Source organism: Capra hircus, chromosome 3 (genome assembly GCF_001704415.2).
Source record: "Capra hircus breed San Clemente chromosome 3, ASM170441v1, whole genome shotgun sequence".
NCBI classification, from domain to species: domain Eukaryota; kingdom Metazoa; phylum Chordata; class Mammalia; order Artiodactyla; family Bovidae; genus Capra; species Capra hircus.
This window is the reverse complement of record NC_030810.1, coordinates 113963874-113981689: the sequence shown is the minus strand read 5'-3', so window position 1 is coordinate 113981689 and position 17816 is coordinate 113963874. Positions and strand designations below refer to the sequence as shown.

The 17816-nt window shown below is 38.8% G+C and overlaps 1 protein-coding gene across 1 annotated transcript in view; it reads left to right on the top strand.

Annotated features, from left to right (window-relative positions):
• RGS5 (regulator of G-protein signaling 5) overlaps positions 1-17816 on the top strand; it is a 57719-nt gene that overhangs the window by 24333 nt on the left and 15570 nt on the right. Inside the window, exons 2-3 of the mRNA XM_005677115.3 lie at positions 7238-7348; positions 14008-14069. Of these exons, the coding sequence (XP_005677172.1) occupies positions 7238-7348; positions 14008-14069 (173 nt within the window). The remainder of the gene's footprint in view (positions 1-7237; positions 7349-14007; positions 14070-17816) is intronic.

The window sequence follows — 17816 nt, the reverse complement described above, 5'->3', positions numbered from 1 at the left end:
CAGCAAGAACTCAGAGAGCGCCTTTATTCCTCTGCTTTTCCGATCCAGTTGCCAGTACTCTCCAGCTGTGGTCTTATTGAAAACAAGTGCTTTAGGAACTTTTATTTATCTTTCATGGGTATTTATTACATTTCTTTTTTGGAGCCAAGAAAGGTCATGTCCTTTTTGCCCCTGTAGAAACAAGGTTTGCAGTGTTTCTTCAGAGGCAGCAGCCAGGAACAGATGTGCTTCTCTGATGTGTATACCTTCCTGTGGCCAACAACACAGATCTAAGTTGGACTGGCTTTAAAATGGATTGTCCTTGGCAGGGGACAGGTTAGAACACTTCTTTTGGAAATGTGTTGTAAAATCTTGTCCTATACTTCCCAATTTTCTTCCATCCTGTCTTCTTCCCTGGCTCTTCAAAACATACGTCCCACCCCAGAACTAGTCCGTGCCTTGGGGCTACTTCTGTTTAAGTAAAACCTGATAAATTTTGGCCTCATAATGGATTCTACTCAGACTGTTAATGACTGTAATTACCCTGCCTGCCTTTTCTACCCGGTGTGAGGGACAGAAGACCAGATTCAGTTTGAGCTCTCATTTGTTTCCAACTTCTCAGACAGAAATTGAATTCAGTGAGAGTCCTTTAAGTCATTTAATGACCCTAACCTCTCCCCAGTTAACCAAAGCAGAGACAGCCTCGTCCTTGATGATGTATTCTGTGCTTCATCCCAGTATTTCAACCACCCACTCCAAAATGCAGTTTTACTATAACCTAGCAATTCATTCATTCATTTGCTGATTCATCAGTTTGCATAGTAAATCCTTATTACATGCCTGTTAAATCCCTGGCCCTGGGCTAAGTACTGAACCTGAAGTTGTGAACAAAACAGATATTAACCCTCTTCTTGGGACCTGACATTCTAGTGGGAGAGGGACAGACAGTACTCAAATAAATATGCAGAGATATAAGGTAAATTGACAAAGACCACAAATGCACAATACAGAGGGCTTTAGAGAGTATAGTAGGAGCAGCTGTTGGAGCACATGCCTATGGTTTTCATGTTATCACACTGGAGCTCCTTGAGGCTAGGGCCTACTTTTTTTTTTTTTTTTTTTAATATATCCCCTCCACTTTTATCCATGATTACAAAAGTATCTAGCAAATAGTTTACACGTATGTGTCCTACACTCACCTGTCCCACGTTTCTCTTAGGCAAGGGATGTCTTTGTAATCCTCAAAACACCCAGCACAGGGCTTTATATATAGTTGGTTATTGACAAAGTTTATTTGAACATAATTGCATTTTTAAACATTCTGCTATATTTTTGTTTTAGTGATTGCTTGTGCTGTTTTCCACACTTATTCACCTTAAAAGGTAACAGTTTTCCCTCAATTCACCAGTTAGTCTGAAGGACTGAGGTGGCCCAGGGCCTTTTGAAAACAAAGCCACCCACACGAGGGACGGATTTAAAATTTCACAACCATACAATTATTCAAACTCTTTTCAGTTTGAAATCACTAATGTGAGTCATCTAGGGAAAAGATTATCTTCCTCTGAACACTTAATTAAAATTTTCACCCAGGCATTTCCAATGATTTTATTTCAAAACAAGTTTTTCTTTGTAAAACCAAAGGATAGCAAGGTTGGGGGTGAGACGAGAGGAGATATGACTCGGTTCCTGTTAACAAGCCTTAATGTAGTGAAGCTAGGAAAACTGCCTGGTGGGCAGTCAAATAGAGCCAAAGACTGAGTTGAAGTCACATTAGAAAGTTTCCTTCTCTGGATGGAGTTGTTTTAACATTAAACGAATGTCAGATACATTCAAGCTTGTTTTTAAAGTGAAGTGAAAGTTGCTCAGTCGTGTCTGACTCTTTGCAAACCCATGAACTATCCAGTCCATGGAATTCTCCAGGCCAAATACTGGAGTGGGTAGCCTTTCCCTTCTCCAGGGGATCTTCCCAACCCAGGGATCAAACCCACGTCTCCCGCACTGCAGGCAGATTCTAGACCAGCTGAGCCACAGGGAAGCCTTGTGTTTTTAAGAGGGAAAATAAATAGGTTTGAGCTTTTTTTTTGGCTTGATTTTCCAGTTGTTGTTGTTGTTTCATTCCCATATCTGTATGTGTCACTGTGGTGGGGAGGAAGGGGTAAAAGCGGAGTGAAAGTAATCCAGGAATCTTAAGGAGAAAAATAAATGTAGTAACGCTGTTTATTCTTCCAAAAACAGTAAGGTATTTCAAGTGGCTTCTACCTCAGCATCAGTCAAACTGTTCAGCTTTTAAACTTTTATTGTTTTATAAGAGAAACAGTAATATTATTCACTCTCTGTATTCTCTCAACATCCTAATTCAATCAAATGGACTTCTCAAGTACACTGACATTTTAATGTCATACATTTGAACCTACACTGAACCATGGAAAGAAGTATTTTCTGAAGCACTGCACTTCCTTTCTCCCTTACATCCCCAGGGCAAGTATGAGGAAAAGAGTAATCTTATGTTCTCATGTGTTTCTCTACTTTGAGGAAGTGAAATGTGATTTTCTATAGGCAATATTACAAATGGCAGTTGATTTTTAGATTATCTTTCAAAAAGACAAGTTTAAATAATGATATAGATAAAATTATACAAGAGTTCTGATTCACTCTGGTTTGAAAAGGCTTTTGTAGGATGTCTTGGAGAGTTTAACCACCATTTATAGACAGTATTTTTAAGTGAGTAAATGCATCTGAAAGAGTTAGCAAAGAAAAATTTGAAACAGGTTTATAAGATAGGATGCTACCTCTTTGAAGGCAAATTTCAATAATTTTACCTCTTTTCGGTCTTTCATACCAAATTTGCTGAAGGCTGCATACTATACAGAGGTTCCTCTCTCAACCAGCCTTCTATCAGGAAAAGGAGCCAGAGTGAACAGACTTCATCAATATTGCTTTCTGCTCTCTCCAATTAATTTACACTCAGGCAATACAGAAGCACTTTCGCATCCCTTAAAATGGACTTCCCTAGTGGCTCGGTAAAGAATCAGCCTGCAACGTGGGAGACTCAGGCTCAGCCCCTGGGTCAGGAAGATCGCCTGGAGAAGGGAATGGCAACCCACTCCAGTATTCTTGCCTGGAGAATTCCATGGACAGAGGAGCCTGGAGGGCTACAGTTCATGGGGTCACAAAGAGTTGAACATGACTGAGCGACTAACGCTTTCAAATGATATGAACATTCTCTTCCTACCCCGGAAGTCCCAGCCTTTTCTTGTCCACCTTGGTGACTGCTATTCCATCCTTGCCTTTTCTGAGAAGCCCTCCTGGCTTCTCCTTGTGAGCACTGGGCTTCTCCAGCAGTGCTCTGCTGCCCTCTTCTTGAACAGCCGCTGTGCTTGTTCACAAGCTTGAGGCATCGATAGACTGTTAACACCTTGCAGATAAAGGCAAAACTCTCTGAGTGTTTGTTTTCCGCATACTGATGACACAGTAAACACCATCAAGGAGCAAAGTAGTAATGAATAAACGAAATTTTAAAATGTTCAACACCTTCATTCTAATAACCTCTTCGTGTCCAACTTACTCTTTCACTAGGCAATCAAACACAAATATCTCTCTGACTTTTACAAAGGCAACTGGTGCAAAAGAGAAAAAGAAATAGAAGTTGAGAGGGAGGAAAAAGCAAAACACGAGAAACATTCCCTGGTGGTTCAGAAGGTAACGAAGCGGCCTGCAATGCAGGAGACCTCGGTTCGACTGGGAAGATCCCCTGGAGGAGGGCATGGCAACCCACTCCAGTATTCTTGCCTGGAGAATCCCCATGGACAGAGAAGCCTGGTTGGGCTGTAGTCCATGACGTCGCAGAGAGTCAGACACAAATAAGCACAGCACAGATAATATTTATCTAAATATTGGTGAGTGAACTATTGGGTCAAGTGAAACAATTGCTTCATGCCTTCTCCTATGATCAGGAAGTGAGGGGCATATGGGACCAGGAGGAGAGGTATCCTGGATGGAACTCTTCAAGGTCTAGGTAGGTTACCCTGCCTTGGTGGAAAAGGTGAGCCTAGTGTTTCTGGTTGTAGTTCTAAACACTGGCCAGCAGAGGGTAGCCACACACACAGCCCGCATTTTCACAGCCAAATACTGTTTTCTTCCTTTAGATAAATATAAAATTGGCAGTTCTTGTCTCTAGAGGTAGAATATGGGAGGAAGTGGATGTATTAATTCTTAGTAACATGTGGGAAGTTTTTGAATGTTTTACTTTGGTACTCAAAGCTAGAGAACATGGCTTGAATTTGGCTGGAAAAGAATGATTGTGTAGTTAGAACTAACTTTGAAGAAGCAGTAGTACATGCCAAATGCTGCTCTAAGTGATTCACATTCATTAGTGTATTAAATCATCACAAAATTCTGTGAGTATGTACTATTTTATTAGTCCCAATTTCTAGGCAAAAAACTAAACATTAGATAATTTAGGCAACTTGTAAAGTCTGGAATCAAACTGATGTTTATTCTTCCCATGTTTTATATAAGATGCTTAGCAGAACATTCTCAGTTCAGCCACAATGTTGTGCACAGCTGAGTTCAATCTGCTATAGTGTGGTATCTGAGTTGGTTTATGCCAGACAGTGGGTCCTGTTCAGTTCAGTTCAGTCTCTCAGTCATGTCCGGCTCTCTGCGACCCCATGAATCGCAGCACACCAGGACTCCCTGTCTATCACCAACTCCCGGAGTTCACTCAGACTCACGTCCATCGAGTCAGTGATGCCATCCAGCCATCTCATCCTCTGTCATCCCCTCTTCTCCTGCCCCCAATCCCTCCCAGCATCAGAGTCTTTTCCAATGAGTCAACTTTTTGCATGAGGTGGCCAAGGTACTGGAGTTTCAGCTTCAGCATCATTCTTTCCAAAGAAATCCCAGGGCTGGATCTCCTTGCAGTCCAAGGGACTCTCAAGAGTCTTCTCCAACACCACAGTTCAAAAGCATCAATTCTTCAGCGCTCAGCCTTCTTCACAGTCCAACTCTCACATCCATATATGACACTGGAAAAACCATAGGCTTGACTAGACAGACCTTTATTGGCAAAGTAATGTCTCTGCTTTTTAATATGCTATCTAGGTTGGTCATAACTTTCCTTCTAAGGAGTAAGCGTCTTTTAACTTCATGGCTGCAGTCACTATCTGCAGTGATTTTGAAGCCCCCCTCAAATAAAGTCTGACACTGTTTCCACTGTTTCCCCTTCTGTTTCTCATGAAGTGATGGGACCAGATGCCATGATCTTCGTTTTCTGAATGTTGAGCTTTAAGCCAACTTTTTCACTCTCTAATTTCACTTTCATCAAGAGGCTTTTTAGTTCCTCTTCACTTTCTGCCATAAGGGTGGTGTCATCTGCATATCTGAGGTTATTGATATTTCTCCCGGCAATCTTGATTCCAGCTTGTGCTTCTTCCAGCCCAGCATTTTTCATGATGTACTCTGCATATAAGTTAAATAAGCAGGGTGACAATATACAGCCTTGACGTAATCTTTTTCCTATTTGGAAAGACATTGTGGAAGTGACCAATAATTCCAAAATCACATTTTCTATACTAAAGGAACCTATGATATGATTGAATATCTATGATTTTATTAAGTTATACAATATATTTCCTTTTCTCCCTAGTGTCCATAATTGCTAATCTCATGTATTTTATATTTTTTAATTGCCTTAGCATCATCTTCATGTGAATGAATGAAGAAAGTGTGTTTATAGTAACACAATTCTATCAATCAGACCTCAACATGACATCACAATCCCATTACAGCTCTCTGAGAACTTTGATTATGATCAGCATTGACTGGGAGATAAATGTTAGCAAATTTGTAAGGAACAAAAATCAAGATATGTTTATTTCACTTTACCAAATATTTCTGAAAGTTGACTATGCTGCCAAGCTTCATGCTATACACAGGAGTTAAAAGGTATTTAAGACTCAATTCCCTCCTGCAAAGAGGTCTTATATCCAGCTTGGGAAACAGACACATAAGTCAGTAACCACAATGCAATATAATAATTGTTCAGTCACTAAGTCATGCGTATCTCTTTGCAATCTTGTGTACTGTAGCCTGCCATGCTCCTCTTGTCCATAGGATTTTCCCAGACAAGAATACTAAAGTGGCTTGCCATTTCCTTCTCCAGAGGATCTTCCCAGACAGGGATCAAGTCTGCATTTCCTATACCAGCAGGCAGATTCTTCACCAGTGAGCCACCAGGAAGTCCTGCAATATGATAAACCATATCTTAAAAGCAAGAATGAAGTGCTAAGGTGGCAGTGAAAGGCTTTTTGGGTCTCTCAATATACAATGGCTTGTCATATGGATTAATTTTTAAGGTCTGCTTGGCATTTTATGAATTCAGACTTCTGAGAAAATAGGAAGTTAGTTTTGAAACTGGGCATAAAAATAGTTGTATCCTAGGATGGAGACGTGCCCAGACTTCTGATCACATATATTCACTAAAATAGCCAGAAAGGAGTAGTATAATGCTGTTACAGTCAGTCCATTGATAGTTAATACTCATCTACTGAAGCTTACTGCATAGAGGATACTGCTGCAAGAACCATTGTGGAACAATGGGCAAAGGGGTGCAAAAAATCAAATACATATAAAAGAACATTTTATAGAGAATTAATCATAAAGCAGAATAATTTAACTTTATCGCTGGAAGTGATTAAAGGAAACATCTAGGTTAACTGTCATTTTACAGATGAGGGAACTGAGGTCTGGCAATTAAAAAAAAAAAAACAACAAAAAACGATTACCTTTTTCCAAATGTTACATGTCTAATTAGTGGCGGAGCTAGAACCAGAGCCCTCAGAAGACTGGTAGGCAATACAGTTAGTTGCACTTGTGAATTTAAAATCAGACAGCTTGGGGTCAGGTCCATTTCTATCACATACTGGCTGGGTTATCTTAAGTTATTCGAATTCTCTGTCATTAGTTTCTTCATCTGTAAAGTGGGACTACTATAGTATCTGCTATATATAATGTGAAAAAATACATATGAAAAAATTGAGATTACAATGAGATAACACGTATTATCCAGGGATGTATTAAGAGCTTGATAAGTGTTATTAGAACTTATGTATCCCAATTTCTATTTTAGTATTCTTTCCACCACCACAGGGAAATGGTTTTTTCTTTATTTTTGTTTCTCTGACATGGAAAGAAATCTCTTTTGTAGATCTCTATGCTCATGCAGTGTCCTTTTCCCCTCATATATCTCTTTTTTCAGGGCCAAGGAGATTAAGATCAAGTTGGGAATTCTCCTCCAGAAGCCGGAATCTGCCATTGACCTTGTCATTCCATACAATGAGAAGCCGGAGAAGCCAGCCAAGACCCAGAAGTGAGTCATGATTATGGATTCCACTCTCTACCTCTGGAGAATGGCTATTCTTCAAGTGGAGAGAACCATCCCTCTGTAGAACTACTCCCTTCCGTGACTCACCAAGGGACATAAGAGACCTCAGAGAGTTCATTTGTATTGATAAACAGGAATTATTTTTTACACTCTCCTGTATATGGAGCATAATATTGCTTACTGGCAGGATGCTTACACAAAAAAGATAAGACCCCATCCTGGGACATCGTTGGAGAGATGGGCCGTTTCTTATAAAATGACACCAGTCACCTTATCAGTTACTTCTGACACAAAAGTATGGTTAAAAATACCTGTTCACTTGCTGTCCTTGGGTGAGGTGAGCATTCTTGATCCAATTAATTACGATGACCAGATGCTCACCTGCTCTGGAAATATCCAAGACTGCTTCCTCAGCAAGGAGATATAAGTGGGAACAGTTCCCTCAAGAAGAGGCTGGCATCAAGACAGACAATTAAGTCTAATAGTTTCTTCTCCAACTCATTGTCCCTTCAAGGTCCCACAGAGGAAATAAAGACTGTTCCTTGGTGCAGGAATGAATACTTTGACCAGATGCTTCTATTTAAAGCACATCAAACAGCTCTTCCCTAGTCCGTAAATTAATACTTCTATAGGACTTCTGCAGTCCTCCCCAACCACCCCCACATATTTAGGCATGGAGGGAAACTATAATTCCAAAGATTCAAGATGTTATGGCAGTGAACCTAATTCACAATTTCATTGACATTACTGTAACGTAATATCACTACTCACAGTATTCACGATGTTTACTGTTGGTTCACGAACTACACAGCCGATGACTGACTAGACAAATACACTCCATCTTTTCTTTAAAACGATGATACCCCTAAAATCAAGAAAGGAAAGTGAGAAGAAGAACTAAATGTATTCAAGACCCTTCACTGTACTACCTAAAAGCTTTGCAGAGATCACAGAAGTGTGGTAAAAATAGAGGAATGCCTTTGAACCTCCATTTCTTTTAAAATTTAGCATTTGTATAAATTGGCCAATCTTTTCTCCAAATGACCTTTACACTAATGTAGTTGGATTGGTTGAGAGCTAGAGAGATGGGTTATTCCTTTTAAATTTTTTTTTCATCAATCTAAGTGGATATTTCCACTCTCCTCCATTTATTACTTCAAAGTGATCCCAAACCGGAAGTGAGGCATAATTGAATTTTCTGCATTTAGAAAAAGGGAAGTTAATTTAATGTGGAGAGCAGGAACCAGGCACTGGGAGAGAATAAGAACCATATTTCATTATAGCAGAAGATCAAAAAGTCTGTTTCAAAATAAACAATGTGGAGGTTATTGATCTGTTGGAATTAACTTTTAAAAAATAAATATAGTGCTACATTTTCTGCTTTGATTCTCGGCTTTAATATCCTACATAGATACTTGAATTATTTGGCTGAACAGGGATTCAGGGAGAAGCAGTTTTGGAAGAAAACCTGAAGCTGATGTTTACTGGATTATTTTCTTCTCTTGTCTTCCAGCCCCCTTTTTCTTCCAGAAGTTTGAATTGTTTCAGAAAAATCCTTATCCCTAGAGAATATTTGTGTGTCTTTTAGTGCATTTTTAACAGTGACCACTACAAAGCTTTCTCATCTTCTGCCAAACTCCTAAACCCCTTTCACTACCTTATATTTGGCACATTTCCATGCCTTTTAACTAGCAGGAGAAAACTGTGTTCTGCATGAGCTCAACTGATCTCTGTTCTCCTCACTTTCAAGATTCTCTGTAGTTTTTTCTTTTTACCCACGTTCTTCTCAGGAGAAGAAAATAAATCTCAGAGGAGAAAATAGACTTTCTCCGGATGGAAGGTATTTTTAACTCCTCTCATCTTTTATAAAAAGCAGTCCCTTAAAAAAAAAAAAAGGCATTTTCTCTTTTTTAAATATAATTTCATTCCCCTCATTAGAAAAATAAAAAATTGAACCATTGGAAAAATAGAAAAAAGTTGCCTGTATCCCTCCTGCCCAAGGCCATCTTCTGTTACCATTTTAGTACTCTTGACTGCTTTTTTCCCCCTCTGGACTGTTTTCCACTAGAACAAACAAGTCCCATGCTCCACTCTGAAAAACGTGCACCCTGCCACCCCCAGCCACAAGCACTTCACCTCTTCTATTCCTATCCCTTCCTTTTGCCTTCATTGGATAACTCTAGGAATGGAAAATCACTGCTTTCCATTTCTTCTTTAACTCCCTTTATCAGGTCTAAACCTTACTACTTCACTGAAACTGTTATCATTAAGGGCTAACTCCTGACTTGTGGGCTGGATATGACTCTGCTCACCAGTTGGCCATCTTAAATCTCTCCTCCTTAACTTCTAACTTTAAATTCTCCCCCTGCGCTCTCTCTCTCTAAGGGGTCCCACTTTTGCCCTCCCTCTATATGTGAGCATTCCCTAAGACTCCGCTATATGTCCTCATAATAAACAATAAACATGTCATGAAACCATGAAAATATAGTTTACGATAACTGTTATCATGGCTCATGAATTAATCAATTGCAAAATGCTTAGGAGATGATGTAGATATTTTTATAGTTTATTTCATATTCTAGATGTTCCTTTTCTCTCTGTCAAGGTCACTAATTTTTACCTACTTTTTTGTTATTGTTTTACCACTTTATAACTCTAGAATGACCTGTACATGTAAAAGTCCCTAGACTGTGCATAGGGAAGAACAATTAGAAAGGGTTGTCCTACACATACTCCATCCAGCCTGGTAAACTGCAAAGTGAGCTTTGTTGTGAGGATTAAAGATGGATGCACAATGTCTGACCCGTGAATAGACATCAAAAAGTGGCAGGTGTGTTTATTTGTATCCCCATCCACAGTGCTCAGGTCACTGCTGGTCCTGGGGTGAAACCTCAATAAATGTCTATGAACTTGAGGCTGGACGTGAGCAGACATATTGCAGGAAAGAAGGAAGAGCTGAACAGGCACTTAAATGCCAATAAATAACCTGGATTTCATTTTTCTTGTCAAGAGCGAGAACATTATCAAGCAAGTTTAAATATGTGCCAGAGACTACGTAGATTTTTTTAAATGAAGAAAATAAAACAGAAAACCATCAGTGATTAGAGAGAATAGAATATTCTCCCATGGTTCTGGTTAAGAAAGTGCCAGAGTTGCTTATAGCTATAGTCACGGTTCATAGGGCTAAAATACTTGTAGTCTAAGTTTTTGGGTAATTTGTAGCTTTCATAAATTAGACTAAACTTGGGCAAACTGAACCATTATTAATTTACACATTAATCTGACATGCATATTGCAAGGTAGATTAATGCTTCAGGGAATGCACCATCAGACAAGTAGAATGGAAAAATCTCTCTGTGACTAACAAGCTATGGCATCTAGGCAGGAGTATGCTCATCTAGGCAGTGAGTAACATTGCCTTGTAGGAGATTCAAAAAGTAAACATGATAAGGGTTCAGTAGAGAGAGAGCTCTTCCAGTTGAGATCATCACTTCCTGGACCAAGTGGCATTTATACTGGCTATTATAAAGCAGTTAAGCATCTCTATAAATGTTTATCTTGCCTTTCCTTTGGACTGGTTTCCTCCTCTCCTCCACATCCACAGACAGAAACTCCATGTCCACTCTCTTGTGGTCAGCAATGACCTTGTAAACCAGGATACTTACTGGTCATTTAGATCTGCACCTATCTTGTTTCAAAGAAGTCAGATTTAATGGAAAATTCTGAGAATCAGGACAGGATGAACCTGTGGCACCTCCTAGGCTGGTAATCAGAGTACTAGGCTTCATGCTGTGGGGGATGTGTTCTGCTTGACTGTGTCCTTGAATCAATTTGGACTGATATTACCCCCAAGCAAGTTCTGCACACATCGTTTTCAGGAATTTAATCTTGGCTGTGATGTGCTGCTGATAGTGACCATTAGTCTCATTCTAGCAAACCATTTGAGACAAATTGGATGTGGTAACGTGCCTGAGTTTGGTGCGCCTGCTCTTGCCATTTCTTCTCCCTGTGCTCCTCCACACTAGCCTGAGGAGATGGAGGACAGGAAGGTGACTTCATTTTACAATGGTATTTATAAAATCAGAAGGCAATTCAGTCTTCCCTTTGCTCTGTTTCTTTTATTCAATTATTTAATGTCTTCTTGTTTCTGTCAGCAATCAATAAAGACTTGGTGGGTGTCATATGCATAATACTAAACTGACTGTAGTGAAAAAATTAAGATGGATAAGGCTATATGTGAAAAAAATGTAGGTACAAAATAGTATATGCAAAGGAGAAATTCTCAGTATGAGGTAATATAGAAGAGTCCAGAGGAATTATTGACCTGTAGAAAATAGCTCCTTTTCTGGTTAGAAATAAAATGAGGCAGAAAAATATAGGGGCATGCTTGTAATTCCTTCCTCATGTCATTTCTCGTCTCTCCTCCCTGATTTCCTTTAACCGAAAGAAAAAGGGAGGGAGAAGGTAGTTTCTTGTTAAAAATAAATTTCCAAGGAATTCTTGTTGAGTTTTTGATTCATTACATCTGTGTTTCTAGTCAGGCAAATGAAACCACTAAAGATTACTTAATTAAGTTTGTTACTCCCATTTTTGGCTTATTTACGACAGACTGGTTCCAAATAGTAAAAGGAGGACGTCAAGGCTGTATATTGTCACACTGCTTATTTAACTTATATGCAGAGTACATCATGAGAAACACTGGGCTGGAAGAAGCACAAGCTGGAATCAAGATTGCCAGGAGAAATATCAATAAGCTCAGATATGCAGATGACACCACCCTTATGGCAGAAAGTGAAGAGGAACTAAAAAGCCTCATGATGAAAGTGAAAGTGGAGAGTGAAAAAGTTGACTTAAAGCTCAACATTCAGAAAATGAAGATCATGGCATCTGGTCCCATCACTTCATGGGAAATGGATGAGGAAACAGTGGAAACAGTGTCAGACTTTTTGGGGGGGCTCCAAAATCACTGCAGATGATGATTTCAGTCAGGAAATTAAAAGACGCTTACTCCTTGGAAGGAAATTTATGACCAACCTAGATAGCATATTCAAAAGCAGAGATATTACTTTGCCAACAAAGGTCTATCTAGTCAAGGCTATGATTTTTCCAGTGGTCATGTATGGATGTGAGAGTTGGACTGTGAAGAAAGCTGAGCGCCAAAGAATTGATGCTTTTCAACTGTGGTGTTGGAGAAGACTCTTGAGAGTCCCTTGAATTGCAAGGAGGTCCAACCGGTTCTTCCTAAAGGAAATCAAACCTGAGTGTTCATTGGAAGCACTGATGCTCAAGCTGAAACTCCGATACTTTGGCCACCTCATGTGACGAGTTGACTCATTGGAAGGGACCCTGATGCTGGGAGGGATTGGGGGCAGGAGGAAAAGGGGACGACAGAGGATGAGATGGTTAGATGGCATCACCGACTCAATGGACATGAGTTTGGGTGGACTCTGGGAGTTGGTGATGGACAGGGAAGCCTGGTGTGCTGCGGTTCATGGGGTCACAAAGAGTCAGACACGACTGAACGACTGAACTGAACTGATTCACAGTCTCACCACTTTTCTTCCCAGAAAGAGTAAATCTTAAAAAAAAGAAAAAGAAAAAAAAACATTATTGTGTTCTGTTTGGGCAGGAAAATGCACCTGGGTTTTAAGAAAAATTTTACCCATGATATGCGGCATATGGGACCTTAGTAGGGATCGAACCACATCCCCTGGCTAGGGATCAAACTGCATTCCCTGCACTGGAAGCCCAGAGTCTTAACCACTGGACCACCAGAGAAGTACCCCCCACATTTTTTTTTAATTCCAGATTTTTTTCAATGTAGACCTGCTATGGTACTATTCCCACCAGGAGGCAGCTTCACACCTTGCATCTTCCATCAGCCCCAATGAGATGGCAATCGGCTGTCAATGTGAAAGAAATGCTCTTTGAGTGACCTCAGGCTAAGGCTGAGCCTCTTGGGTCCCTGGTTATACATATGCGGTACAAACTTCTTCCTAAATGCATGCTTTAGTTTGTACCGATGATTTGTTTGTATTATTTGAGATTCGGTTTTATCTATTTTTTATTGGATTCTAAAATCTTGGTTGTTAGCATATAATCTCCCACTGGGAGTTCTGTAGCTTTAATAAGCAGATTTCCTTGTAAGCCAGGGAGAAAAGGCATGTGTGAAATGAATAAATCCTGCAATGATCAGAAAAAAGTGCTCTCTGTGGATTAAATTGGTGTTTAAAGTTTAGCCCTGATGAATCAGGGAACATGAGTTCAAGACCCACAGTAGGAAAACTGGATTTTATTCAGTTACATTTGGAAAGAAAAGACCACAATTGGAGACACTGTCATGGGATACCCAAGAATATCAAGACACAGCTTCATGACAAATACACTCTGATTTTGAAACGGGACAACCCTCACCAAATTGTTCAACAAAGATGAAAATGTTCAAGATAGATATAGGAAATCAAACCCAGCTCATCAAACTCACTTGATCAGAATAAAACAACTGTAACTCTCTTTTTCTGAGAATGTCATCAACTATAATATTTCAAAGAAAAGCAGGTCCAAGTCATTGTTGGCATATGTGGTTAACTTTCTTCTAATGCAACTTTTTCTGTCTCCTTTTTCTTTCCTAATGCTTAATTTAGACCCTCGCTGGACGAGGCCCTACAGTGGCGTGATTCCTTGGACAAGCTCCTGCAGAACAATTGTAAGTTTGGGGAAAAAAGAAGTACCATAAATTTGAATTATTTTTTTAAAGGTCGGGGGAAAGAGCCCCAAAATAGGGCAAATTTAGGTTGCCAGTGCCTTCTTCTCAAATTTTGATATTTCTTCAACTTTGGAAGGATGTCAAGGGAGTATGATTATCTAGCTCACTTTGGGACAATGTGAAAATGAGTTGTCTGGAGGGCTTCTGAGTACAAGTTGTATTCCCATCTGTCCTGCTTACTTGAATGAGCAGAGCTAGTAGTTTGACCTCTGTTTGTCTTAAAATTTTCATTAGTTAAATAGAGACACTGCATCTTCCAGCTTGGCCTCATAATGGCTTGATATGGATTGGGTGTATCAGTGTACATATTACTAAACTCTGAGGCATGGGTTGGGTGGTATTTCAAATTGCTATTAATTGCTTTTGTAACCAGCCACAGGTTGTTAACCTCTCAAACCTTATTTTCCTCTTCTGGCAGCATGCCTTTTATATCTTCATTCAAGACATGACAAAAGTGAAAGCAAGAACTCCTCTCCAAGCTAATACCAATACACCTGAGCACTATTTGCCTTTTCCCAATCCAAAATCCCTACTGACTCCAAAGGTCTGAAGTATGAAGCTTAAATTTCTAGTTCTTAAAATTCTCCATAGTAACTATTATTGCTTGTCTGCAGCAAACTGAACTGTTCTCCCCTCCATTTCTATGTGTCATCCCTTTGACTAGAATATTTTGTATTCATATCTCTATCAGTCGAAATTCTCCTCTCCCACTAGAGCCAATCTAAATACTAAATGCCTAGTTTTCCTTGACCATCCAGAATGACTGATGCTCCCTCTGAGTTTCCAGAGCAGTTTGTTTGCACATTTTTCAGCCACTTGTTATTCACTGCATCATGCTCTGATCACAGCATCTTCCTCCTGTAACAGATTATAAACTCATTGACAGCCAGGAGTTAGTCTTTTTCATCTGGATAATTTCACAACAGGAAGCGCACGGTAATGCAAAAATGTTGAATCGTTCTCCCTAAAAATAGTATTTATGTAAATTATCTAACTTACATTTTTCCATTTTCACTATAAAAACTTTGTTCCATGCTTTGCAAAAATAAGGATTTGAAAAATATTTCCCACACGACCATCAGGATTCATAGACATAGAATAGGTGGCAAAGAATGTATGATGAAATGTATACAAACAACATTTTTTGTCTTGTTTTTGGTGAGGTCATCTTCTGTTTACCTGTGATAGAATCAATATCTAATATCTGGAGGCAGAACACCAAAGTCATTAATTTGAAACTTTCTCAATATTATCAACTTTTTATTTTCTTTTAAAAAAAGTTTACTGAAGTATAGTTGATTTATAATGTTGTGATACTGCTGTATTACAAAGTGATTCAGTTACTTGATTTTCTTTTTATTTCTTATGCTAAACAGAATACTCAGCCCTGATGCATATAGTGTTCAACAAATGTTTATTGAATAACTGGGTTAATGAATGACTTCATTATCCTTCTTGGACACAGAAATTTCATAAAGTCAACTAGGAGAAAAATATTTATGTTTATCATAAATATTTATGTGTTACCTGTGGTTTTAGGGCCAATACCTGACAAATGAATTATGCATACCCTGGGTACAGGTATTTATTGCTACTATCAATAAACAAAATTAGAAGAACTGGTGTCATGTTTTTAAAGCTATTAAGGAGAAAGATATAAATTTATATGCCCATTCACAATCCTTTTCAATCACACTAATCCTTAGGGCTACATGTTTTTATGTTTCAGGCTTTTAGGAGATAGAGAACTATTAGAATGAATTAAGCCAGAGGCACTTAGTGTTAACACCTAGCATTTTGGGACCGAAGTTTTTCAGCTTGCAAATAGTTGATTTCCATGGTGTGAGCTTGAGATCCAATATTCTTGCAGTAATATTTTCTGCTTCTTAAAGGAGAAATATGTATATGCATATATATGTGTGTGCAAATATATAGTAATATTCACATTTTATTTAATTAGATATAATATTTTAAAATTATATGTACTATATATGTGTCTTGAGTATATATGTGTGTGTATAATCTTAAGTTCCACATCATTATCTTCTTAAGTAATTAATATTTTTAAGATTTGGACAATTTCCCCAAGTAATAATTAGGAAAACATTTGATAACTGTTCCAGGTAAAAGTCTTTCCTTGAAAGGGTATTTATCCATTCAAACCAGCACAAATAATAAAAAGCGTTTCTGGTATGGATACAGAGATCTCACAGAAATGGAAAAGAGCCTGAGCCTGCAGGAGCTGGTGCCCCGGGGGGTGGGGGGCGTGCAGGACAGCCTCCCCCTCCCCGCCTCCATTTCTCTCTCTCTCCCCACCTCCATATCTCTCTCCCCGCCTCCATTTTTCTCTCCCTCCCCACCTCCATTTCTCTCTCTCGTGTTTCTGTCTCCATCTTCCTTTCTGTCTTTCCATTTTCCCGTCGATCTCTGCTTCTATGACACTATCTCTCTTGCCCCTTTGTCTCTGCTTCTCTCTATTTCTAAAGAAGGACCAGTGAAATGATAGGCGTGCCCAAGTAATTCTACTCCAACACCATCAACCTAAAAGAAACAATTTTTGACATATTTCCCCACACACTAACTTTCATGCATTGTGAATAACTAAGCCAAATTTTGGTAACTCAGTTCTTATGAGATATTTTTTGAATCTGCAAAAACTAATGGTCTATAACCAGAACTATTATGGTTCTGACATTAGCTATGATTGGTTCAGAATAGGTAATAAAGAAAGATACATTTGAAAAACGTGCACTAGAAACATCATGATTCCTTCTTGCATGTTTGTTTGATAAATTAAGTCATTTAACCCCAGAGAGTGTCACGTTTGTTGACTTATGAGGAACATTTGACATTCACTTGTGCAAATATAGGATATTGATTCTCATCATTGATACAGTCCCTCAAGCCTTCCTTAAATCCATGTTTTACTAAAATTTTTTTGAGTGAAAATGAAATCAATTGGTACCAAATCTTTAAAAAAATAAGACCGTTAAGCTGCTACTCAATCTTTTCCATAAGATTATTTCTTTTTTCTTTAAGAAAATATTCTTTATTGATATATAATTGATTTACAATACTGTGTTGTATACAGAATAATTATTTATTTACCGACTATATTAAGCCTATTAAAACCTAATAGGTCATACCTAATAACCTATTCAAAATCTTTTTTAATTGCCCAGTATATTTGACTCTGTTCTGAAAAAACACCAATTTCTTATGTTTTCGTCTTCAGTTTTATATACAGAACCATCTGTTTTCTTTCTGAAGGTCCATGGGGCACATAGCTTTTTAAATACAAAAACAGATTGCATGTGGGAGTTTAAAATGAGACAGTGACATTAAACTCTTCCATGTGACTATTTTTAAGAGCAGAGGAAGAATGAAACATAACCCAGTAGCCACACAATTTTTTTTTTCCACTGAGCATTTTCATTTTTTAACATTTAATTTAATTGGAGGTTAATTAGTTTACAATATTGTATTGGTTTTGCCATACATCATCATGAATCCGCCACAGGTATACACGTGTTCCCCATCCTGAACCCCCCTCCCCCTCCCTCCCTGTACCATCCCTCTGGGTCGTCCCAGTGCACCAGTTTTTATGTGAAACTCTTTGCCCCAGGAATTCCAAGAGGTCAGAACATTTTCTTGAAACATCTTTGAGATTTGGACTCTTGCATGGGG